Source organism: Caenorhabditis remanei, chromosome IV (assembly GCF_010183535.1).
Source record: "Caenorhabditis remanei strain PX506 chromosome IV, whole genome shotgun sequence".
NCBI classification, from domain to species: Eukaryota; Metazoa; Nematoda; class Chromadorea; order Rhabditida; family Rhabditidae; genus Caenorhabditis; species Caenorhabditis remanei.
Window position 1 is genome coordinate 5632038 of NC_071331.1, and position 27146 is coordinate 5659183.

General features: G+C 35.3%; 3 protein-coding genes across 3 annotated transcripts; 1 reads left to right on the forward strand and 2 right to left on the reverse strand.

Annotated features, from left to right (window-relative positions):
* Positions 1 to 6508: 6508 nt before the first annotated feature.
* On the reverse strand, positions 6509 to 8058 carry GCK72_012508 (uncharacterized protein; the record flags this gene model as incomplete). Its single annotated transcript, XM_053729173.1, has 6 exons — positions 6509 to 6677; positions 6720 to 6781; positions 6859 to 7059; positions 7139 to 7232; positions 7478 to 7748; positions 7962 to 8058. 6 exons carry the CDS (start codon positions 8056 to 8058, stop codon positions 6509 to 6511), a joined length of 894 nt encoding a protein of 297 aa, XP_053583945.1.
* A 6956-nt stretch (positions 8059 to 15014) lies between these two features.
* Positions 15015 to 26021, reverse strand: GCK72_012509 (uncharacterized protein; the record flags this gene model as incomplete). Its single annotated transcript, XM_053729174.1, has 8 exons — positions 15015 to 15153; positions 15219 to 15280; positions 15427 to 15627; positions 15739 to 15832; positions 15942 to 16212; positions 22153 to 22221; positions 24766 to 24940; positions 25875 to 26021. 8 exons carry the CDS (start codon positions 26019 to 26021, stop codon positions 15015 to 15017), a joined length of 1158 nt encoding a protein of 385 aa, XP_053583946.1.
* Positions 18439 to 24475, forward strand: GCK72_012510 (uncharacterized protein; the record flags this gene model as incomplete). The annotated part of the gene is made up of 12 exons (XM_053729175.1): positions 18439 to 18503; positions 18875 to 19069; positions 19115 to 19237; positions 19301 to 19728; positions 19819 to 19911; positions 20008 to 20103; positions 22049 to 22199; positions 22245 to 22315; positions 23187 to 23277; positions 23325 to 23611; positions 24127 to 24194; positions 24320 to 24475. 12 exons carry the CDS (start codon positions 18439 to 18441, stop codon positions 24473 to 24475), a joined length of 1824 nt encoding a protein of 607 aa, XP_053583947.1.
* Positions 26022 to 27146: the final 1125 nt, after the last annotated feature.

Genomic DNA, 27146 nt, shown 5'->3' on the forward strand with positions numbered 1-27146 from the left:
TTTGGAAGGAGGTTCTGAAGAGAGAGGCGATTTGAAGCTGGATGGAATCTATAAGACAGAGATAATTGAAATCAATGAAACAACTATGGTACTGCTTCAAGCACAAGATACTCAAATCAAATTTACGTGAAGCGGAAACAATATACAAAAAAGCACACTGGCCAAATTTGAACCATACAATATGTCGAAGTACAATTTTCGAAAATTTGTTTGACACTTGAAAATTCGTAATTCGCTTCAAATTGAGTTTCATGCGCTGAAAAGTATACCAAAATGTAGATCTCGACGAGTTCTTTGACTGTGACCAACAGGCCAGATAACAATGTGTTTATGTACAGTAAGATGGAGTTGAATGGCATTTTTATACTTTTTCGGCCCGGGGACAAACTTTTAACGAGTGGTCAGCCACCGGCAAATGGGTAATACATAGAACTCGCCGAGGTCTACATTTTGGTATATTTTGCAGCTCATAACATTGAGTTTATCCAAATTACACGACTTGTCCCGATTTGTAAGTACGGTTGAAACATCGTAATACTATTATTATAGCTACAAAACTATTCCTAGCACAAAATACTCTAAACAAGAACTAAGCGTAACAGAAAAAAAACAAAAAAGAACTCTCAGAAATTCCTAAAAGAACAACTACACACTTGAAAAATAGGCTTGTACATGTTTCCATAGAGATCACATTAGCAGAAGGAAAAATTGGGAAGAGAGTGACACTTCAGAAATGTTTTTTTCGTTATTCGAGCTTTCGGTTTCTCTAAATAAATGTTATTTTCGAATGCGCTTTGCTTACAATAATGGTACCATCAAACGCAAATTTTAGTAAAAAGAGTCAAGATCAAGATACCAAAAAAGTGAGATATGGAAAAATCTTCACTTTCTTCTCTCCCACAAAAGGAACCCAGCAGCCTACTTATCATAACAATACTGAACTTTTCCTATTCCCCAATTGTCAATATTCTATTGTACTTTTTATCAAGACGTTCTATTATACATGGTTGTTTGCTCTCTTCCGGTAACATTATTTTTGGGAGAAAGTAGGTTTTATGAAATGGTGCAGTCTTCAGAAAATTTAGTGGAAATTTGAAAAATGATGGGACAAAAAAAGAAGAAGGACATTCAAAATAATTGAGAAGACGTCGTGGAGGCTGGGGTGCTTGAGACGCATAGTTTCTGAGAATTTATTGTTAATTTTTATTATTGAGAATGTATTGTTAACATTAATTTCGCGGATAAAAAAACTTCATTTATAAAAAACTTTTTTTACAAAAGGTGAAAGACCACTAATAATTACTGCAAAAGGATCGTTTTATTATTGGAGTAAAACAGTTCCGACATTTTTACCGACGCGAAAAATTGATCTCCGGGAACGCCCACTCATCATCCTGCAAGATCAGGGCACGGTTTCAGTTCTATTTACATTAATTTTGCGGATAAAAAAAATTGAAATTTCCCCTTTTTCATCAAATTTGATCTATTTTCCTTGAAATGTCATTACAAATGTGGAAGTTTGACGGTAAATAGATCAAATTTGATTTAAAGAGTGGCATTTTCAGATTTTTACCCGCGAAATTAGTGTAAATAAAACTGAATTCAATATTCATATTCGAGAAATGAATAATTCCAATAAAAACAGTTTAGACATTGAGCAAAAACATTTGAAGTCGGAAACATTGAACATTTTGAAGCCTCCTGAATTTAATTATTATGTATATAGCGTTGTTCCAAAAAAAATTAAATTACCCTTTATTGCAATCTGTCAGATTAATAGTAAGTAAAACTGAAGTACATATGAGTTATCTCTTTAAATTACTCAAATATTAAAAAATTTATTATGTGGAATCAAAACGAAACTGAATAATTTCACCGATTCTTCAAATCTACATAAAACAGGTTTTGCAACTGCGAACTGATAACTTTGCCGGATTTTTTTTAACCAGTAATTTCCAGTGAAACTGTCCTATTAATTAAATAAAATAGTAACAGCTTATTGAACTCATGGTAATGATTCAGGTCACATAGTACAGTGTTCAGCAAGAAAATAATTTTAAAAGTCAGTAAAACAGCAGAAAAATCGGTTCTTTTTAATTTAAACGGCGCAATTCAGATGAAAAAGGAGAAGCAATGAACTCTACTCAAAATGTCTATAACTATAATATGTTTTGAAACGGAATTCTCGCGGTGAACGACGAGGACGGTGTCCCACCAGCTGTCAAAAAGAAGGTACAATGTCGTTGAAAATCAAAGAATGCAGAAACGATCTGATTTTTGTAAAACAGTTTCTTAGCAACTGCAATTGACAATTGCTATTCCTAGAATGAAACTGTATAACTTCACATTATATTACTGTACATTATGTCCGACACGTGTAAAACATTATCGTGGAAACTGTTTAGTTTTATTAGAATTTATTATCAGCTTTAATCAAAACAGCGATGTTTATCAGTTGATAAGTATGCTTGACAGAGGAAATAACGAAACAAGCGGAAGAATATGAACTTTTAAAAAAATCATTGTTCTTGCAATAAAACCCATCAGTAATTGTATACTGAAAACGTCGAACTTGTTTTCAATTGCATATTCATTTTTACCTTGAATTTGAATATGAAATTTTATAGTTGGATACTTGGTACTGTTCAGTACTGTATCAGTGGTACTGTATGGTACTGTATCAGTTAAAAAACAATTCTGAATTTTAGGAATTTTTTGTTATGTCCTCTGGTGGCGGGAGAAGGGACTTATAAAACCATTTATTTACATGGTGAGAATCAACAACTAAGAGTTCTCTACATCTTATATAGGCAGATCTTCTTGCCACGTGTGACCTCAGGGTTAGACGTTCACTAGGCTAGGCCATTGCTAGTTCACGCCACAACATTTTTGGTTATTCATAAAAACGCGTATTCATATCTAGACCACCTGTGTTTATTATAAATTATTTTAAAAAAGTGAAATAAAAATTTCAATTAAGAAAAAACTGAATTTTAGACATTTTGGTAAAACTGAGTCCATTTTTTCAATTTCGTATCAAAAAAACTTGATTGCACCAAACTTGTAACTTCTTTGAAACATGTTTTGAAATTTTTTTGAAAACTTTGAATTTTTTTGAAAAGATGCATACTTCGAACTATTGCGAACAAAATATATGTAATAGCCTTGAAAATCTTTTGAAACAGCACATGGTTGTTTGCTCTCTCCCGGTAACATTATTTTTGGGAGAAAGTAGGTTATATGAAATGGTGCAGTCTTCAGAAAAAAAATGTTGTTTGCTCTCTTCCGAAACTGTTCCCGGTATCAAAATATCTTTGTTGAGAGAAGCCAGGTTCTATGTAAAATTGTTGGAAAAATTGAAAAATGAAGATTTGGGAACCTCTTTTTTCAACAAATAAAAAACATCTTTGCAGAATTAACTGAAATTTAGTACTTCAAATATGTCAGGTATACGAAACCGGAAAAAAAAAACATTATGTTTCAGAGATTCTACATACTGAATGATTGCCTGATGATGATAGTTCTTCGTTGATGATTGATATATTCAAGACATGAAAAACTTGATTAAACACGTGAGTACTGCATAGTTAATGAGGGTATTTACCTCCGGAAAACAAGTTTTTTTTTCCCGGACATGAATAGCTTTTTTACACGCATAACGAGAGTTTAGCCCAGGGTTGGGAAATCCAGGGCCGGGCTGACAGAAATTTTTTGCCGGCCTGGCCCGGATTCAAAAAATGTGCACAATTTTTCACTTTTTTTTTCGAAATTTTCATTGAAAAAGAATCAAAATTTTCCAAAATACTCGTGCACTTCAGTTTTTATCGATATTCCAAAACATAGTCGAAAATTCGAAAAATTTCAAATTTCTACAGTAGCCGGGCCGATCGGGCCGATCGGGCCGGGACGGCGGGCCGGCGGGCTGAACGGGCCGAGAAAAATTTTTTAGTCGGCCCGGCCCGACCCGGAATTTCCCAACCCTGGTTTAGCCATTGAGAAAAAATTTTTGAAAACGTCTTCAAACTGTTTCATTGAAACGGTGAATTTTCACTCGAATATAAAATAAGTGTTAGTATTATTATCATTCAATAAAATATAATTCTCAAACCTCTAATTTCTTTTTTTGATATTCATGAAAACGTGTATTCATTTCTAAGCAATCTATTGGTGAAATTGATTTGAAATGTGAAATACTCTTTTTAATTAGGAAAAAGCGCAGTTTCAGATAAATTAGGTGAAATTGAGTTCATTGCTCCAGCTTTGTTCAATTTATGCTGATTTCACCAGTCGTATCAACAAAAAAGTTGAATACTCCAGACTTGTCACGTGTTTGAAACATGATTTGAAAAATTTCTGAAAACTTTGAATGTTTTTGAAGAGAAGCATACTTAAGCTATTGCGAACATATTAGGTTGATGCATAAGTTTCTTTCTTTTTTTGGGTAATTTTTGGTATGAAATTTCCTGAAGACTAATAGCTCACATAATAAGGAACATTGCTGGTTAGTACCTATAACTCATTGTGATTATACCTGTGACTTGACGTCTACCATCCGCCTAATCTCAGCCGGAGGCACGTCAAAACACTTGAGGAACCCTTTTTTGGTACCATTTTTCGTCTCCATTTTTTTCCTAGAAAATGTTGACAAGAATAGGTGAGCTATTCAGAATTAAAACAAGCAAGAAAAGTTATTTATAAAAAGCAAATAAAGACATTAAAACTGAGCAACGCTAGTTCAGTGCCCGCCTCTGAAGAAAGGTGAAGATCAGCAATTTAGGGATGTGCGCGTATTTTCGATATTTCTTTAACTGTAGATAGGGAAATTGGCGGAAATGTTAGTTATTGGGTAAAGTAGACATTGATGTTTCTAAATTTACTTTGTTTCCAATATTCACATCATTTGTCATTTTTCGCAGGAAGCCCGAAGTCAACATCATCAAAATCACTTGATTTTTGAGTTTGATGAGGCCTACTGCTCCTACCTCTAAAGCAATCCACTAGATATTTTGCACATTTTTAGATCAATGTGTGTACTATTGATTACTTACAATAAAATAATTCAGACTTATTTGTGAGCGTTCAGAAGAGACCTAGCCTCCACTCAGGTCTAGTACACAAAATTTCTCGAAAGCGCAAAAATCATAAGAAATTTATCAGCCATGTTTTATCACTTAATTTGATGGCCTTGTCATAAACTTTTTAAAGACATAATTTACTCATGTTATCCTCTAACTTTTACAAATAGTTTGGTACAAATGTTCTCTCAAATATTTCTGTAATCTGTTTGAACCCAGCTGAACCATGGTTTTTCGTTGCTGTCGATCGTCTTATCACAACTTTTTTGTTTTCAACATTCCGACTGAAAACTAAAATGAGATAACAAGATCAAATCTTGTTCTATAAATTGCGCTCAATTTCTTATGAAGATTTTATCATTTCGATACCAATGCGACAAAAATCAAAAAACTTTCCAAAACAGGCATTTGGTTGGCGATCAAAAAAGCCATCGTTTTCACGAGCGGGCTGTCTAGGCACCAACTTGAAACATTATATGTTAGCCACTAAAGAGGTCATAAAAATGCAAAAAAGTTTGGGTTGAAAAACAACCTCATCGCTTAGAGACCGGGGGCCAAAGTCACACCTTCAAAAAAGAAAGAAACTTATGCATCAACCTAATAAGATATAGCTCGACTTGAAATTGTTCTGAAATAGCAAATGTTTACTTTTTTCTCTTACAATTAGCTAATATTTATAAAATCAGTATAATTTCTGAGATTGTAGAATATGAGAACCGATGTGCATCACTCTTTTCATAAACGCTATACCGTTTCTATTCGATCATAACATGAACTGTTTTAACAAGGGACAGTTCTGGTAAAATATTAATTTCTTGATGAAAAAGTTATGTGCAGATACTCGAATATGGTTTTGGTATCGTTCAATAGACTCAATGACTGTTTTCGCTTTAAAAGTTTCAGAGAAGAAAGTCAGTTCTGGAATAGCAACCTTTTCAGAAGTTACTGCTCAAAATTGGGGACTTGTTTTTTTAAGCAATAATCCTTGGATGCTGATTGATCTTAAAAAAATGTAATAAATTGTATTATGGCTGTGAAACAGTGAAACATGTGCATCAAGATCATATCTATCTTCCAATTGTTTCAATGTTATCGCAATTTCCAAGCTGTTGACTGGTAACCAACTTTTGTCACAAATATATTTATTATTATCTGTTCACTAACACTTGCCGGAGGGTGTTAAAGGTACATCTAATTTGTTCGAAAGGGTCTCAAAGCGGAAAACATGATTGGTAGTTCTTTTCAGACGTGCAAAGCTCAAAAATACTCAACTTGATCTTTCAACTACGAGTCCATAACGCGAAATTCCAAAAAAATTAAATGCGCCTTTAACACTCCCCGGCACGCGTAAGTGAACCGATAATAGGATTTATCTACTCCATTTCAATTCAACACCCGAAATTCTAAAATAAAACCCCAAAATAAGAATATATTTAATTTCCATCCAAATGATCCATTCTTCTAACATCAATTTGTTGTGGAATAGTAATGCCCAATGGAACAACTCCGAACTGTGCCATACATAACTCATTGATCATACTATATTCACAACACATCGGGCACAGCAAGTTCTCGTCGACATTGAATATCCGGAAGCCGTATCTGGAAATATTTAGATTTTCGAAGAAGAAGGGGAAGCCTTACTTTGCAATAATTTGGAGCATCCTCAAATGATCAGATGGCATTCCGTGGATTTCGATGAAGATCTGAAGAAATGAAGATTACCTTCTGTTATTTTAGGCTCATATTATGGTCTACTTGAAACATAACAAAAATTTCTCACCTGACACACAAAGTAGTCCTTTAAGAGCGGTTCCAGAGCAATAACCTCCCCTCCTTCAATATCAATTTTCAGCAATTCCACTTCTTTTCTTCCTGCTTTCTCTAGCATTTGAGGGATTGTTATTTCGTTTGGAATCCGGCCAGCAAACAGTTCCCCATTCATTTTTGCATAGGAATCTTTGGTCTGTTGGTTTTGTGGGTCCTGGAAAATATCTCATTGGAATTCGAAATATCGAAAAAAGACCACCACAATAATCAAAGCGAGTTGAAACTGCACTCACCAGATCTGCTCCGAGAATTGTGCACTGTCGACTTGTTGCTTCGTAAATATGCTGGTCATACCCGATTTGGTTGTTGAGACCCAAAGAGAGCAATCTAAAAAATTTCCATTCGGGGTTCTATTATGAAAATGAATAATTTCCACGCACAAATTTGAAATTTTTCAAATAAAGCATATTAAATGTATTGAAAAGGATGAAAAATACATTTCCCTGCCTGGCGCAAAAAATAATGACGGGGGCCACACAATCTACAAACCGCTTCATTAATGAGAATCAAGTATTATACATCATCATAATAATATCTCCAACGTGAATCAGTAAAACAAAAAGAGAACTCACGTGCAATCCTTCTTGACCTTCTTCGGATTACAAACATATTTCCCTCCGTCCCCCTTCTCTCCAATCCGCTCTTTCTGAGCACAATGTGCTTCTACTTTGACTGATTTGTAGAAATCTTGGCTAGTAGCTTTTATAGATGCATTGAATAGCATTTTCCTGTCATTTTCAGCTGTTAAAAGTGCATTTTTTCGAAGTTCTTTGATGGATTCTGATTGGTAGAGACTGATGACATTGGAGGAATCTGTATCGGTTGATGAGATGACGTGGTATTCTGGAAAAAAAGTTGACTATATGAATATTTATGGTACTTGAGAAAAACGTGTTGTTCTGGAATAAACTTCCCCCATGTATTAAACGATTTCTGAGATTTTTAACTTATTGAAACAGTGGAAATTGTTTTTAAAGCTGTATATTTTTTCATGTTCCATAACACGTTCACATATAGATCCAACATTAAAATTTAGTTTTCTCTCGATCGACTCACCAATCTTGCTAAAAGTGAAATAGTTCGATATCGAAATAACCAAAATTACAAGCAGTAACAGAATAGACAGTGAGCAGGGATTCGAGTCTCGAGACATTTTTATAGGAGGGTATCTGGAAACTGTAACAAGGAATTATGTATCAAATATTCAACGAAGCAATGAGTACGCGAAGGGTAGAAATAAATGGATACAATGAAACATTAAAAATTTGGTAAGGAAACGGTACGATATGTAACTTGGGTGCCTTGAGATGTCCTACACACAGGGGTGCGAAGGTTGCGTAAACGCGCTCCGTCGCACAGGGGTTGTTATAATTCCAAAAAAGACTTGACTGAGCGTCAAATTTAAATCCAACGTTTAATTGTCGTCTCTTTCAATAAAAACCGGGGCGCGCATGCAACGCGACTCGGGGGAAAAATTCAAAACTTTTCGTTGTGGGCCCTATGAATTGCAATAATTTCACTGCATTTGTCTTCTAATGAAGTAGTCATGAAACAATCATTATTCACACTTTTGAAGGTTTTTTTAATTTTAACACTCCGAAAACTGATTTCAATCACATTTTATGAATACACTGTTGAACTACTTAAATTTATCAATTTACTCGATTTATAGTTCAAAATGCCAAAAAACAGCTCGACCCGGCCCGTGACAAGCCTGATTACTTTTTATCAAAAAATGACTGAAAAATGACAAAACGAGATTACTAAGAGAAATTACAGCTGTGAAAAGAGACCTTCGATAAAAATTTCAATAAAATGTCCTCGATGAAAAAAATGAAACGAAAAAGGATAAACTCTGATAAATCCCACTTGAAACATGAAAAAAGAGAAAAAAGAGGGACGAGAAAACACAAACTACACTTTTTCAAACGAATTTGTTGGCGGTTTCTAAGAGAAAAGTCGTTAGAAAAGCGGAAGGTCCCATTATCTTCCATTTTTGTTTTTTGATCTTTCCGAACTTCGTCTTTTTGAAATATTTTCTCGGAGTGTCAAAAAAATTGAATATTCCAGGAAAAAACTATCGGGCCGATCAGGGTTCTATCAACTTTAATAAATGAACTCTTTTTTGACAATTCGACAAAACAGGAAATTCGATTAGGAAATCAATGTTAGAAACAATGAATATGTATATGTATATGTATATACCTGTTGATATGTGAATTGTTAATTAATTAAATTATTTATTCATTTAAAATACGTACGTGAGAGTACGTGGAAAGGTCAATGGAGGGGGGGGGGGGGAACTTGAAATAAATAGAGGGAAAATAGTGAACACGTGGAAGGTAAATGAATTGTTAATGTTATAGGATGGGCGATTACTTTTTCATGGCAGTTGTACCGCAATACTTGAGAAAGCTTATTGTGCTATAGAGCTGTAGGACTAATGCACCTATTCACGAAGAAAAAGTGCGAATTAAAATGCCACATTTTGCATTTTAAGACGCACTCTCAGAGTCAATCGAGCATCGATCAACAGGCCATAGTCACACGAAAAAAGTTGACCATCTCCGATTTGCCCATCCTTTTGATCAGAGATAGTATCAAGTGTCCTCAGCAAATTGGGGTACTTTTTGGCCGGGTCCGTCACCTGGGTACTTAGGAAAATCAAAAAATCGATATTTTTCGAAAACTTTTTCCTGAAGTAGTTAGGTATGAAATCTAAACGGGAAATTGTTGTAGACACTATTTTAAGCATTTTTTGTATTTAGAAGAAAATTCCAGCTCAACACCTTCATTGTGAAAATTATCAAAATATATGAAATTTTCGGGTTTTTTTCATGAAATCGTTTTTATCTCGGCAGTGACCCGACAAGACAAGGGTTTTTATTTAAAATTCAAAATCTACATAAAATTTGGTATCGGAAACATGCTGTCCCTACTTGTAACTCTAGGACCCAAGAACGGTTTTTATGGGAAGTATGGGAAAAAATGCGATTTTAATTTTCGAGCCCTCCCGGTAAATCATTTTTAAGGTTCCGAAACAATGGTTTTTTGAAATTTTTTATTGAATCATGTCATTTTACTTCAGTTCCAACACAGTTTTCGATCATACTACAAAAAAAATATTTGAAAAAATTTGAAATTTTGATTTTTTGAAAATTTCCCTGAATTGAATCATTCAAGCTAAAATATTGAGGATAGCGTTATAAATTTAGAAGAATACAATTGGAACATAATTTAAATTTATAAAACAACTAATTTCCATCATTGGGTCATCTACAATTTACGCTTTCAAGGTGAAATTTACCGAAATGTTCAACTAGGAAAGTTGGTGCAATGGAACGTCATACTTGCATCTTTATTGGACAGAGGACTGTGTTGAAAATGACAGAAAAAGTAAGAAAACTACAAAAATTAAGTAATGAAGCAAGATTTTCAAGAAAAAAAGACAAAAAAACTTTTCTGACTTCCACAAAAAGGTCAGACCATTGAACATGCATGAGTCTTATTTTTTCTATTTTTTCTTGAAAATCTTGCTTCATTACTTAATTTTTGTAGTTTTCTTTTTTTTCTGTCATTTTCAACACAGTCCTCTGTCCAATAAAGATGCAAGTATGACGTGACATTGCACCAACTTTCCTAGTTGAACATTTCGGTAAATTTCACCTTGAAAACGTAAATTGCAGATGACCCAATGATGGAAATCAGTTGTTTTATAAACATAAATTATGATCCAATCATACTTTCTCGATTTTATGATGCTATCCTTAATATTTCCGTTCGAATGATTTAATTCAGGGAAATTTTCAAAAAATCAAAATTTCAAATTTTTTCAAATATTTTTTTTTGTAGTATCATTGAAAACTGTGTTGGAACCAAAGTAAAATTATATGATTCAATAAAAAATTTCAAAAAACCATTGTTTCGGAACCTTAAAAATGATTTACCGGGAGGGCTCGAAAATTAAAATCGCATCGGATCACTGCCGAGATAAAAACGATTTCATGAAAAAAACCCGAACATTTTAAATTAAACTGGCTGTGGTAATAATATTTATTGAAGATAAAATATAGGCGCTCGCCTCGGCTTTTATACTGACCAGAGGCGGAGCTTAAACATAGATGTGTGGGTGGAGGAATTTAATATTAATAATAAAAAAGATAGAATGATTCAAGGCTCAATCTTATGAATCATCTGATTGGGGGAGCGGGAAAGAGAAAGAGGAAAAGTGGGAGAGTGTAAAGTACAATCGAGCACACTCCCGGCTTTCAGAAAGAAAAAATTAGAGAAAGTTACAGTTAACAAAATTTAAATTATGTTGTTACTGTAGCCGTCCGTTCGACGAAGTTGGCGTGGTTGACTGACGTCCACATGTTTTCGTTTGTCCTGGCGGCATCCCTGAATTGGAAGTCTCTCTGTGTAGAGAGAGGCTCCCGGCGAGCAGAAGTGGTGCGGCTCCTTGATTTCTCTGACCTTGTTGGTTACAGAGCGTTGTCCGAAGCGTTCTACTTTCTGCTTTGCAATGCGGTGGTAGTGTTGGGACGATATTGGTGTCCGCAACAGGTGTTTCCATCAATGGACGTCGTTGTCCTGTTGATGAGTGAATGATGTTCTTCTGGAAGAAGCGAACTGTGTATTCCGTCTTCTTCGTTGGTCTTGATTGTCGTCCAATTCGTGGAGCGACAAAATCTTTCAAATGTCCCGTTTTCGATTGCGAGACTGGTGTCAAAAATGCTCGAGGATCTGCGGGTGTCCAAGCAGCGTAATGACGAAAGGTGAAGTTTGAAGATGCATCGGAGGTGCATCTTCCTTCTGGTTGTTTAGTTCCTCCTGGAACCACAACCCGCGTGATCTTCCTTAACTGAACCATCCTACGTCTTCTTCGGAATACTAGTACAGCTAAGCCCACAGCCAGTGCCTGCCACGCGGGACTTAGGCCGCACCGAGTCGAAACCCACGATGCACCATAAATTAAACTGGCTGTGGTAATAATATTTATTGAAGATAAAATATAGGCGCTCGCCTCGGCTTTTATACTGACCAGAGGCGGAGCTTAAACATAGATGTGTGGGTGGAGGAATTTAATATTAATAATAAAAAAGATAGAATGATTCAAGGCTCAATCTTATGAATCATCTGATTGGGGGAGCGGGAAAGAGAAAGAGGAAAAGTGGGAGAGTGTAAAGTACAATCGAGCACACATTTCATATATTTTGATAATTTTCACAATGAAGGTGTTGAGCTGGAATTTTCTTCTAAATACAAAAAATGCTTAAAATAGTGTCAACAACAATTTCCCGTTGAGATTTCATACCTAACTACTTCAGGAAAAATTTTCGAAAAATATCGATTTTTTGATTTTCCTAAGTACCCAGGTGACGGACCCGGCCAAAAAGTACCCCAATTTGCTGAGGACACTTGATACTATCTCTGATCAAAAGGATGGGCAAATCGGAGATGGTCAACTTTTTTCGTGTGACTATGGGTGATCGAACGAGTCAGAGAGTGCGTCTTAATGCTATTCACGAATGCACTTTAATGTGCATAAAAAACACTTTAATTCGAATTAATCTGCATTAAAAAGCGAATTAAAGTGCACATCGTGGCGAGATATCTTAATTAATGTGCATGCGCCTTTAAGATTTGTGGGGATTTACGGATTTTCTTAAAGGCGCATGCATTTTAATTAAGATATCTCGCCACGATGTGCATTTTAATTCGCTTTTTGATGCAGATTAATTCGAATTAATGTGTTTTTTATGCACATTAAAGTGCATCCGTGAATAGCATTAAAATGCAAAATGTGGCATTTTAATTCGCACTTTTTCTTCGTGAATAGGTGCATAACTATTTTACTGAGGATAATTTACCGAAGAAGAATTTATCAAATCTGGCTTGTCGAGAAGATAAAGATTGAAGTGGAAAATTCACTAAACGTTGGTCTGCCTGGACGTACTTCGGGTCAGTTTGACCCTTTTTTGTTTTTTGATGTTTTTAAATTTCGTGTTGAAAAAACTGTGCAAAAATCAAATAATTATTACAAAGAATTTGTTTTGACAATATGGCTAAACAGTAAATTCCATTAGAGAATCAATGTTAGAAACAATGAATATGTATATGTATAGTGACTCGTTGATATGTGTATTATTAATTTATACGACATTCCACATTTCACTATCTGATCGACTACTTGTACATTAGTTCAATTGATCAAGTCATCAGAGCGAGCGGCGAAAACTTGGTCAGTGAAATGAGCGTAGAAAATTCTAGATATTTCCCTTCGAATATGTAGGATTTTTCAGTTTCCTGAGACTTTTCTTTCAAATTTGAAAAATCAACACTGCCGAACTCGAATTTCTAGGCCACCACGCAAATTTTCTCGGCCATTTCATTGCCCCAAACTTTCCTCGCTTACTCTTTTCGAGATTTGGACCGAATAAAAACATGAATTTGGAAGTGAACTCAGGAACGCATACAGTGCAACATGAAAAGATCAGAACAGACCTCAAAATACTTTTAAGAGTTCAGTTAAATATATATATATATATATATATATATATATATATTTGGATTTTGGAAACTCTGTTTTCTATACTTCTTCCTACAGGAAAGAAAACCTAACAAAATTAGAAGAAGAGCCAAAAAGCCTTCTTAAATTCTGTTTCAACCATGGCATTTTTTTAAAATAAAAACTTCAATTTTGATTGCTATTCAGTGTTCTGATTCACCGTAAAAGTGGGTTTTTTCTTTTTTTCAATAAAATTTGTACGAGAAAAAATATACGGAAAAGGTTTCGAAAACGTGGAAAAAACCGAAATCCATTAAAGCCTCTCTATACAAAAGAATCAGGCAGCATGCATATTTCAATAAAAAATCATTTGTCTCATTTTCCATTGTTAAAACTTTATGGAGTGCCGTTTCATTTTATTTGTTTGTATTCTCCACCGTTTTGGTACATATACATAAATGTTGGGAAATCAAGAAAAGGAATTCTACAGGAATATTTTTATTGTAATGTCTGTTCTCGATATAACTCATATTATTGTTTCGCGACATCTTTATCACTGCGATAGTGTGACTCCAAAAATTCGAGAATAAATATTGTAGAAAGGGAAATATTGTTAAATCACAATTGCTAAACTGAATTTATTTTAAAAATTCAAATAAATAAACTGTAAAGTTTTTTCTCAGTTCTGACGAGTGAACATGGAATCGCATTGTCCTTTTTTATCTAAACTTTCGGTTTCATAGCTCTTACTACTACAGAAAGTTTTAATCACAATTGTTAAAGTATTTACAATTCCAAACAACAGAAAGAAAACAAAAAAGAAAGAAAAAATGAGATTAAAAAATATTGCCATCTTCTTTAAAAAAAGAAACAAATGAGAAATTGAACTATGAGCCACAAATAAATGGGCAGAGATTTTTCAACAGCTACATACATAAATTTGCAAAAAAATATTGGAAAAATAAAGGGTTTTTTCAACAACCCGATTCAGGAAAAGAAGATTGAAACAATTTATTCCTCGTTTTGGTTCTAAATGAAACAAGTAATTAGGCCAACGAAAACGAGACTAATAATTAGATCAACGACATCGAGGCTAATTAGAACTAAGTTTTGATAAAACTGGAACTTCTTGCCTATTTCATGTAAGCGGTGAAATGATGGAAAGGTTTCTGAAAGAGACTATAAATAAACGGCTTCAGAAAAGTTACATACGTTTGTAAAGGGCCCAACTTTAATTTTGTTTTAGTCCCGCTATTCTGAAAGGTAACGAACGAAATGAGCTAATAGATGGCATATTTTGTATCATTCTTCTTTTTTTTAGACAATTTATTTTGGGTTGATAATGTTATCAGTAGACTACACAAATATATCTAAGTATCGGAAAACAGAAAAAATCTTGTTTTTTAATTCAGAACTGAAACCGAAAAATATGTTTATTAGTACCATGATTTAATAGTCAATTGAGGAATGGTAATACCTTATGGAAATCCCATACTAAACCAAGGAACAAATCCAACGAAAGTATCTAGATGTTGGAAAACAGACAATTTTAAATATTTATTCATAGTTGAAAACCAAAAACTACATGCCAAGTGCCATAATTAACTATTCAATTGAGGAATGGTAATAGCCAATGGAACCACTTCGAACTGTGCCATACACAACTCATTGATCATACTGTACTCACAACAGAGGGGACATAACAAGTTCTCATCCACATTGAATATTCGGAAGCCATATCTGAAATGGAAAAAAAACATTTTAACGTTGAAATTAAGAGATAAAAAGGAAAAGTGAAACCTCACTTTGCAATAATCTGGAGCATCCTCAAATGGTCAGAAGGGAGTCCGTGGATTTCGATGAAGATCTGAAAGAATACTTATTTTAATTAATTTTTAATTTTTTAAATACAAATAGTCTCATTTTCAGTTTAGAAACGTTATGATCTAATAATACGTCAATACAAAAGCAGTTTTAATAATGGTTTACTTGAAACAGAATAAACAAGCTCACCTGACAAACAAAATAGTCCTTAATTAATGGCTCCAAAGCAGTAAACTCTCCTTTTTCTATATCAATCTTCAAGAATTCCACGTCAATCCTCCCAGTTTTTTCCAGCATTTGTGGGATGGTTAGGTCATTTGGAATCTTTGCAGCAAACAGTTCTCCATTCATCTTCTCATAGGCATCCCGAGTTGGTTGCTCTTGTTGGTACTGAAATATTTATTTGATTTGGCAGAGAGGAACTGCGAGACTGAAAAGCAGAGATGATAAAATGTTATAACGACTATAAGAAACATTGAAAATATTAGAAGAGAAACTCACAATATCTGCTCCGAGAATCTTGCATTGTCGACCCGTTGCTTCGTAAATATGCTTGTCAAACCCAATTTGATTGTTGAGACCCAAGGATATCAATCTGAAGTTTATTGTGAGGAATGTATACGTAATTGCAAAGTAATCACTAAAAGATAAAATCAAAAGTTACAAATTTTGTAACTGGAACAATAAACCTTGTGAGAACTCACGTGCAATCCTTCTTCACCTTCTTCGGATTACAAACATATTTCCCTCCGTCCCCCTTCTCTCCAACCCTCTCTTTCTGTGCACAATACGCTTCTTCTACAACTTTTCTGTAGAAATCTTGGTTATTGGTGAGTCTCGATGCATTGAATAGTAGTTTCCTATCATTTTCAGCAGTTAGTAATGCGTTTTTCCGTAGTTGTTTTATTGATTCTTGTTGGTAATGAGCAACGACGTCGGAGGAATCCGAATTGGTGGATGATGTGAGGTATAGTTCTGGAAAGTTTGCTCCATTAAAAACTATTTCCAATTTTTTTAAATATAAATTAACAGAAATAGTTTTCTAACAAAATTTGTTCCAGTTTCAACCATTTTTTATACTCTGAGGTAGAATCAAATTAATCGCTATTCATTTTTGGAACATCCTTACCAATATTCCTAAATCTAAAATAATTACCGTAAATACTGTATTATAACGGCATGCCGTTATATTTTTCAACTGCCTCCCAGAGAAATTTTGAGGTTTTAAAAACTCATTAAATTTGAACGAAAAATCTTTTTTGGACATTCTTTTCGCTGATCAAGACGTTATCAATCACGCTGCTTCTAATCAGAAACAAGAAAAAAACACGGAGATATTCATATTCATGAATTCTGAGTATAGATGGGGTGCCGTTATAATACAGGTGCCGTTCTATTACAGGTGCCGTTATAATACAGTATTTACGGTAGTTATAGAAATAAGTAGAAGAAAAAATAATAACAGAGTAATCAAGGAGCAGTTGTTTGAATCCCGAGTCATCATTGGAAGGATTTCTGTAAAAATTGAGAAATATGCGTTGGCTCCATCCGAAGGAAAGAGATCAACGTGAGAAATTAGATTTAAAAACAAATAAATGAAGAAAGATAAATTTTTCCTAAATTTCTGTTTCTGATATTCTAATTTACAGTTTTTTAATAAATTAATTGTTATATTAACTTGATCCAATTTGATTAAAATGGTTTAACTTCATATATTTAGGATACGGAAAAATAGTTTTTCCATATTTGTTTCTGCAACTTCTCATTAGAGCGTGTTCGCATAGGTTGCCGGTGCCTTATTGTGATAGAATAGGTAGAACAGAAGTAGAAGGAAAAGAAGATAAATTAATTTTGTCTCTCAGTTTCCTTTCATAGCGTAAGTTGGAAGTCCAAACGTAAGAAGTCTAAAGCACGAAATTATTTAGTGTTTCATGACTTTTTGATAACCTACCATATTTTTTCTCGAACCGCTATTGCGCATAAGGCTTCCATTCGGTGCAGTCGGGTTCGGTCCGACCGCCGACCGACCACCGACCCGACCGACTGCCGACCGACTGAGCCGACCGAGGTCCGCATTTGCGCGTGAAGCGTTTGCGTATTTATCGGCGGAAGTTTAAATTTAGTTTATTTTTTTTCATAAATTTCAGAATTTTTCAAAATTCAAATTGTGAAAAATGCGCTAAAAATTATGTCAAAACATGATTCACTTTAAAAAATTTGACGAATTTCAAGTGATTTTTGAAAATCGAAAAAATAAACCTGGGGTCATTAAAAATTGCACTATGATCGAAAATTGGTATTAAAAATTGTTGGAAGTTCTAATTTTGTCCAAATTATTCCTAATTTATTTCATTTTTTGTCATCCTTGCCCGGAAAAATGTCAATTTTCAGCTGGATTTTTTTTCAAAATTTGTCGTCGATTATGGCGCATGCAGACAGAAAAAATTGCGTAGGTCGGCGATCGGTCGGTCGGGGGTCGGTCAGGTCGGTCAAAAATTGGACCCAATGGAAGCCTTAATTGCGCATGCATCTTTGTGAACAGCCAAGAGCGATTGCAATTTTTTTGTTTCGAATCTTTTTTGAAAGTTTCACAAAACGGTAGAAAATTTCGGAGAAACATAATCATAGCTAATATTTTATGAATTTGTTAAAAACATGATGACAGATCACTTTTTTTTAAAAAATTTTATGTTTTCATAAGTTGTTTTATGGAGGACTGAAATCGTTCGAGCTGTAAATTATTACAAGCCAGCTTACAAACCAATATTACAATGCACCAAAACAGAAAAGGTTCAATTAATAAACAAAAAGATAGCAACAAGAGAGAAATAGAAATAAATGGTTTGTCTTCATTTGTACTGTTTGTTTCCACAGTTTGCCACATTTTGTTTGATTAGCTGTGTATTCATTACGTTGGCTAACTGATCCGTTTTAAGAGTTCACTATTTCACATTCGAGAGAAATGAGTGGGAGTTTTTCACCCCATGTTCATGACTTTTTGATACTCTATGTATAATATGATCCAAAACCCGAAAGTGATTCCAAAAATGTTTCAGTAAAATCATGATGATGATGATACTAACACAGGATTTGCATGCGAAATGAAGGAGGGTGACATGAACTATTTGATATTCTGGCGCAATAACGTTTCTATGTCATTGTACTCTACCCGTCAGTTCTTTTTACTAATATTATAAAAATATGGTGGTGGTGATAGATTCTCGAGCCGATATGGCTCAAGAGAGGATTCTCATGAAAAAGTTGAAGTGAGTTGGAATTTGATAATTGTTTTTAGCTCGGCACAGTTCTTACAACTGCGCTCCGCCGAAATTCCCTTGAAAAATGGATCTTTTTCTCAGAGTCTCTCATTTTCGAACACAATTTTCTTCGTTTTCGGTAGAGCGCGGCTGTAAGAAGTGTGTAGTGCTAATACATATTACACTGAATTCGTTTTAAGGTATTATAAAATAAGTTGAAAATGAAACAGAATGTCTTTTCATGAAAGTATACATTGTCCAAACTACATTGTAGTCTAGGAATAAATTTGTTTGCTCACTGTTTCAATGCATCCATTTCAACACTATTACGTTTGAATAAATAGTTCACCTTCAAAAATCCCAAAATAAAATTGTTCCAGAAAATACCACATTGGAATACTCGTTCTCTCCGTCCTTGGCGTCATTCTCCTTCTCTGGGCTATAATTGCTACTGTCTACAATTTCACAGGAAACAGACACACGGAGCATGTTGTCATTGAGCCGAAGTCGAAATCTGCAAAGTACAAAAATGCAGCAGCAGTGGCGGGTTCACGGTTTTGTGCGGAGATTGCGAGGTGAGATTTTTAGAAAGCAGACTTCTGACAGGACTATAATTATAGAAATGTAATAATCCAAGGGGGTAACGCCGTGGACGCTGCAATTGCTGCAACATTCTGTAACGGAGTAGTCATTCCGTTTGCAACAGGAATTGGTGGTGGAGATTTTATTGTGATCTACTTGAAGTACAGTTTCATGAAATTGATAAATTCCGACAGACATTATTTTTAATATTCTATCAATTCCAGAGAAGAAAAGAAATGCGTCTTCCTCAACTCCCGTGAAGCCGCTCCCGCCCTTGCCACTGAAAAAATGTACACACATGACAAGGAATCCGCCCAATTCGGATACCAATCCATTGGCATCCCAGGAGAACTTCACGGATTATGGACTGCCTATAAGAAGTATGGCTCGAAAGTAATCCCATGGTCAGATCTTGTCATGCCAGCTGCTCAACTAGCCAAAGGGTTCCCAATGCATAAGGCTATGGTCAATTATTTCGATCGGATTTCGAAATATAAGGGAAGACCTGAAATTGAGGGATTGAGGAGTTTGTACACATCGAAGTTTACTGGAGAGTTCTATAAAATCGGGGAGATTGTGTCGAATTATCCATTGGCAAAGTTATTGAGAGTTAGTGCTAACTCACAGGATCCGGTGCAGTTATTTTATAATGGTATGGTCTTTGAGGATGGGATAGTGCGAGTAATTTTTGAAAACCCAATTTCTGAAAACCGTGAAACAGTTCCAAAGATTTTGATTCCAGGCTCAATTGCTGAAGGAATCATCAAGGAGATGATTGCAAATGGAGGAATTATAACAATTGATGATTTGAGGAACTATGAGACACATGTTACAGGTGAGAGCGACAGAGAGCGTATTCCAAACGGAGTGGCTTCAAATTTTTTCCAAAAACTGATATGTCAGACGTGAAACACTTCTTCTTTTTTGTCAGAAACCCTCTACGCTGACCTCGGAAAATACAGAATGTGTGGACCGCCACCTCCGTCGTCATGGACTATTACTCAAGCTATTCCGAGGATTGTGGAGAGTAAGTTGCGTTTTTTTCTTTTGGTGTTTTTTAAAACAACATTGAACGCTAAATCATGTTGTAGACCTAATGATACAGAGTTCAGAAGTTTTCATTATTTCAGATTTGTTACTGTTCCAATACCTCTATTATGTAGATATGCAATTTTTAAGTAACTGCATTATCCAAACGATTAAACATTTTCCTCCAACATTGATCCCTAGGTGAAGCCTGGTTGTGGTCCTTTTGAAACATACAGTACCGCTCAAAAGTATATTAACTTTTGGTTTTTTGATCATAACTTATCTCAAATAGGTCCGATTGAGCTGAAACTTTGGGAAAACATTTATTGTAGAGTTTTCGATATTTTTACACAAAATCTGGGTAAAAAATCATGTTCCAAAAGTTTTTTGCACAATTTTCGAAAATCTCGAAAATGCGAAAATGGCATATTTTCGTTTAAATGACCAGTGTATCAAAAGCAGGTTGTAAAAACAGGGTTTATGATACTTTTCTGTTAGACACAGACTAGTTCTTCAATTTTAGAATACTGGTCCGCAAACCTAGGCCTGCTTTCTATGTACACCATTCCGGCAAAGTTAGGTGGTTGAGACAATTGGAGTTGTGAGGTTCAAACTACTGCGAAATAGTTTTTTTTTTGTACAAAACGGTATAGGTTTGCGCTAATTTATTTGAAAAACGATGAAAAACAATTTAATATTACCCCGATTCCGATTAAAGCTCTCAATCAGTTTTTGGAGGCGTTCAAATGTCAAATAGGGGGCCTCTGCAATACAAATCTGACAAATTCCGGAGTGAAATTTCATATTTATCTGAAACCTTCAATACCAAAACTTTAAATACTTATTATTTGAGTATTTGTCAATATTCTGAACCATATTTTGAACCGCTTATTTTGTTGGAACATATGTATACACTAGAACGTTACAACGCGGTATCCATGATATAACTGAAGTTTTTGCCTACAGTATGAAAATATAAGGCAACGTAAATGAATGCATTTTTGATTGTTGGAAATCTATGAAAGTCTTTTTTTCATGTAAAAAACTATAAAAAAAATCAGCTAGACACTATTTCTCGAGAAAAAAAAGAATTATAAAATATTGAGTTTTTTGAAAAATTATGTACTAGATTGCAGAGAGTCGGACAGCTTCCAATTACGAATTTGTGCTTCAGAATATGGTTCAGAATATTGACAAATACTCAAATAATAAGTATTTAAAGTTTTGGTATTGAAGGTTTCAGATAAATATGAAATTTCACTCCGGAATGTGTAAGATTTGTATTGCAGAGGCCCCCTATTTGACATTTGAACGCCTCCAAAAACTGATTGAGGGCTTTAATCGGAATCGGGGTAATATTAAATTGTTTTTCATCGTTTTTCAAATAAATTAGCGCAAACCTATACCGTTTTGTACAAAAAAAAACTATTTCGCAGTAGTTTGAACCTCACAACTCCAATTGTCTCAACCACCTAACTTTGCCGGAATGGGGTACATAGAAAGCAGGCCTAGGTTTGCGGACCAGTATTCTAAAATTGAAGAACTAGTCTGTATCTAACAGAAAAGTATCATAAACCCTGTTTTTACAACCTGTTTTTGATACACTGGTCATTTAAACGAAAATATGCCATTTTCGCATTTTCGAGATTTTCGAAAATTGTGCAAAAAACTTTTGGAACATGATTTTTTACCCAGATTTTGTGTAAAAATATCGAAAACTCTACAATAAATGTTTTCCCAAAGTTTCAGCTCAATCGGACCTATTTGAGATAAGTTATGATCAAAAAACCAAAAGTTAATATACTTTTGAGCGGTACTGTATATCCGAATATTTAAGTTTTCATAATTTCAGATTTGTTATGTACTGTTCCAGTGCCTTTATTAGAAATGCAATCTTTATTTAATTTCATTGCTTGGGTTATATTATCATGAAAAAATTTCAGTGCAATATCGCGACAAAAAGATGTTCAATGACGCCGAATTCTACCATACTTTGATTGAAGCTCAAAAATTGGCATACGGACAGAGAGGTCATCTAGGGGATTACCTGTTCTCGGAGGTGTCAATGCAGTTGGCAAAGAATTTGACGGATAGGTGAGTTGTGAATGATTCGATACTAAGAATTAAAGAGATTTTCAGAAAATTCATCAAGTTTTTAAGTAAACGAGTGATGGATAAGTCGCAGGATTTGGAGTATTATTTGGCTGCTGGTAAGTCTAATAGCTTTTTTAGTTGTAATTAATGAACATTCTAGAAATTCATAGTTGTTAAAGGTCTAGAATTCCGCATTCGGCTCTCCGCCATTTTAAGATTTAATAATAATAATAAAAGTTTATTCATCTTTTGTGAGAGAAAAAAAAACCGGGCGAAAATTATAAGAACATACAACAAGAAGGGGTGAATAAATACGTAAGATGAGCTATAGGACCCGCAAAGAGTCCAGCGCTCAAATTTTTGGAAATATGGTCTGTAAGGGTAGTTGGCGGAGTCGAAACGCAAAAGTTTCTTCGGTTACGGTTTTAGGGAAGAAGGGTACAATTTTATCCCAGGTCGAAAAGTGTTTATGAAGGAATGAATTGTTTTTCTTACCGCAAAGTACTATTCTATTTTTTTTCTTCCGCCTTCCGCCGAGAGGATATCAGCTTGTGAAATTTGTTCGCTTATTTGATTTTACTGATTATTTTATGCTTTTTGTAGCAAAACAATCAGTATTTACCAAAAAAAAAACCAAATTTTACACAAATATAACCATTTTAGAGGCTTTTTACAACAAAATAAGGCCAAAATCGACTTCTAAAAACTACTTTATTTCACCTTCCGGTTTTTGGAATTGATTTTATTCCGCTTCCCGTCTTCGCCTTCCGCTCAACTCTGCTCTTCAGAATTCAAAAAAAACTACGACTCACAAATAGATGAAATATCTTCGAAGATAAAAATTGAGCTTACTCCTCCACTATCACAGGCAGAATTTTTTTGAAAATATACTAGTTTTTTGAAACAGTCACAAAAATTTTCTCACAGCTGTTTTGAAACTTTTCGTGGCTCTAAAACATGATTCATTTATTATTTGAATATTTTCAGCACCGGCAGTTCTGGACAGTGGAACTTCCCAAATCAGTGTGGTGGATGACGATGGAAATGCGGTTTCACTCACTTCTTCTATTAACACAGCGTACGGAAATTACAATAGTTTCCTTCCACATTATCACATAATTCCAGTTTCGGCTCAAAAATGCTCTCAAAATACGGGTTCATCTACAACAACCAGATGGATGACTTCTCAACACCCGGATTCAGAAATCATTGGGGATTTGAGCCAACCGAAGCGAACTTCATCCAACCGGGACGGCGACCAATGAGTAGTATGAGTCCCACAATTGTATTCGATCCGAAGAGTGGAGAGGTGAAAATGGTGACAGGAGGCACTGGAGGGTCGAAAATTATTTCGGCGGTGGCCCAGACTCTGGTTAGAGGGTTGCTGTTGGGACAAAGTGCTGCGGAGATAGGTGAGTTATGGTAATGGTAATTGAAACGCCGAACTGTGAATAGTTCAAAGGGAAACTTAAAATGCGAAAGTTGAAACAAATAATTTCAGTAATTAGCTTTATTTTCCAGTTGAAATGCCGCTAGTTCATTATCAGGTTCATTATGTTGCACGGCACACCTATTTCCCCAAAATCTACTTTTAATGCGTCAGCGCGACGGGAAAAACGTCAAAGGTCTACTGTGCGCATAAAGCGATAAAAATGCTTTGAAAATGTTTTCACCGAAATAACCAACCTTTTGAAGATTGAAAAAAGTTTAGGGGAATTGTCGAAATTATTTTGCTATAAAACTGTATGACAACTTTTTGCTATGCGCCTCTAACAAGCTTCAGTAAGCTACAGTAAGAATTTTCACTGCTAGTAATCAATTGAGTAATTTGCAGGCGAAATCAATGCACGATTGTAAAGAATTCAAAGGAAAATTTGAAATGTTATATCTGAAACAGATAATTTCAGTAACTATGTTCATTTTTCAGTTGAAATGCCACGAGTTCATAATCAACTGACACCATTCGAGACAGAAGTGGAAGAAGACTTCTCTGAGGTTCGATTTTTTAAAATTTTGAACACTTAATTCAGAATAGTAGTAACTCGCTCACAAGGTCAAATATCTTACACCTAAAACAGTATCCAAATCACCATTTCGATGTATATAATACTTGTTTCCAGAAAATCCTGGAGCAACTAGAAAAGGAGCATAATCAAAAAATGGAGAAGACTGATGAGACGTTGGCAATTGTGTACCCAATTACGAGAGATGGTGATGAGTATACTGTAGCTGCGGATTATAGAAGAGAGTCAGGGAATTCGCCGGCTGGATATTAGAAATGAATGAAAATTATGTTTTTCAATGGCTCTAATGCTAATAATTCTGCTCCCTCTATATCAATTTCTTGCAATTCTACTTCCTTTTTGCCTTCTTTTTCCAGTATTTGATTCAGGGATGCGAAAAACTACTAATTCTACATGAAACCGTAGCCCACGTTGCTTGGTAAATATACTGGTCAAACCAAATTTGGTTGTTGAGTTTCGGAGAGGACTCGTCTAATTACATCAATAGTCATGATCGGGATAATATCTTCAACACGAATCAGTAAAACAAAAAGAAAACTCACTTGCAGTTCTGTTGTCCTTCATCGGATTACAAACATGTTTCCCCTTCTCTCCTATCCTCTTTTTCTGTGCACAATGTGCTTCCACTTTGACTGTTTTGTAGAAATCTTGGTTAGTGGCTTTTATCCATGCATTGAACAGCATTTTTCTGTCATCTGTTAAAAGGGTATCTCCAAACTAATATTATGAATGAACATCTGATATTTTTAACAGAACTGATTGAAACAGCGGAAATAATTTCCGAAATCCATCTTCAAAATCATTCGAAAGTCGACACGCCAGTGAGCTCTTCTTTGAGTAGCTGCTACTGATGCATAACCAGATCCTCATTACATCAAAAGGATGGATAAAGTTTGTTCATTTAACGAGACACTATATTTCAAAGCTTTGTTCGACTTTCAAATGATGAAGGCGGGTGCGTTCAGGAATCCTTTCTGGCAAGTTAGGCAACATTGACTGTAGTTAGTTGGTTAGAACCCATGTGGGGACGTGAAAGATTTTTTCTTCGCAACAGATTTCAAAAAAATAGAGGATTGAGGAATCGAAATCGTATCAGAAGAGCAGAGATTTTACAATTATGCTCTACCAGAACGGAATGCTTACAGCTAACAAAGACTACCAACAAGTTTAAAAAAAATACGATGCAGAAGTTGGAGAGAATTCTGAAACCTCTATAGTCTCAACCGTTTGGGAAGCGCCGCAGGCGCTGTAACACCGAAAAGGGTGGTGTAGAAAAGGAGGTTTAGTCGCCGTTAGGCGACGTGAACCGACTGGTAAAGTTGATTCATAAAAGATTTCAGAAATTATTCAGAAATCTGTATCGGTTGATGAGACAACGTGGTTTTCTGTGAAAAATTTTCACAACGTATTGAATAAATACTGTCTGATTTCTAACATTCATAACTGATTAAAATTGTGAAAATTGTTTTAACGCTGCATATTTTCTCATGTATGTACCATCAGGTTCACATATAGATCCAACTGTTGCGACGGTTATTGGGCAGGTGAACCCCGAACCGACCGCAATGAGTGAGAGAGTGTGAACTTAGAAAGTTAACCAACACAGAATTATACAAACGGTTTATTAGAGCAATCTCAATAGGAGAAACACCATAGTTGGAGGAATCTCTTCAAGCATTGTCGACGATGTTGTATCCTTGGCGTTGGTGATCGCATATGACTTGTCGATGTGAGCAGTTGAGAAGAGATCCAGCAGCCGGTGTGAAGACGATTGACTTCCGATACTGATTGATAGCATTTCAATAGCTTATGTTGACATTGAAACGTGGCAAATGTCATATTGATAAGATTCTTAAGTTCGTTTCACGTGGTTAGTAGGCTAGGTAATTAACCTTTGAGAGTAACAATAAGTTCACCGTTGTATATTTTATAAATTACGCGGAAGTAATCTACGAGTTAGATTGTACCAGTTGTGGCAATATAGCTGGGGCTATTATTGTCACGACACTGGGGGGGCTGGGAAAAGAACTTCCGTAGTGGTAACGTAACGGAAGTTCGTTGCAGAATACCTCTGATTAATCAGAGGAAGAATTGCTGTCACTCGACGAAACGAGTGTTTTATTATGACCGACTGTCATCTTGCCTTTATTCGAGTCTGGTGGAAGGTGAGAGGAGTTGCGAGATTGTGAAGTTGATGGATATCTGTCATCATGCACTTCGTTGGTTGTAATCCTGCCTCTCTTCATCTTTAGTGCTTGATCCAGAGCTCTTTTTTCAGAAATGGTTTTGTAGGCGATTCCTACAAGTTCTTGGAATGTTCGGTCTTTTTGGTTGGTTCCTGTGGCGTTTCACGGATTCATATGTGTTTGAGGTCCTCGTTGGAGAACATTTGCGGAAGTTGCGCAGTCGTCTTCCTGTCAGTTGCAAAGTTCCTGATCTGTAACCTCGTCTTCTCGATGATCCCGTTACTTTGGGCCCTTTCGCGGTTTCAACGATACGACTGGAGATAGACCATCCTCAAGATGTGGTATGTCGGTGGTGGCGATTCTGTGGCTATCGATATGAGATTTCCGTTTGATCTCCAGAATCCGGACCACGCTATTTGTTTCCGATCTGACATTTTCATCACGACATCTTTTTTCTAATTTGTCATAAATATGACTTTCCATGAGCACTATTGTGCTTAATTGACTATTAGGCACCGATTGTGCTCTTAGCACCGATTGTGCTTTTATCAGAATAAACCTTCGTTGAATTCAATTCGGATGTGTCTACGGATAAGCAGAGAACCTCTACGATAAGATTCAATGCAATCATTGATTGGATGAATACGATAATTCATAGTTGGTAGGAACGAGACTGTGATTGGAGAGAATGACCAATAGATTTTAGTGGTGGTTCATGAATGAGGTCTGTTTCACGA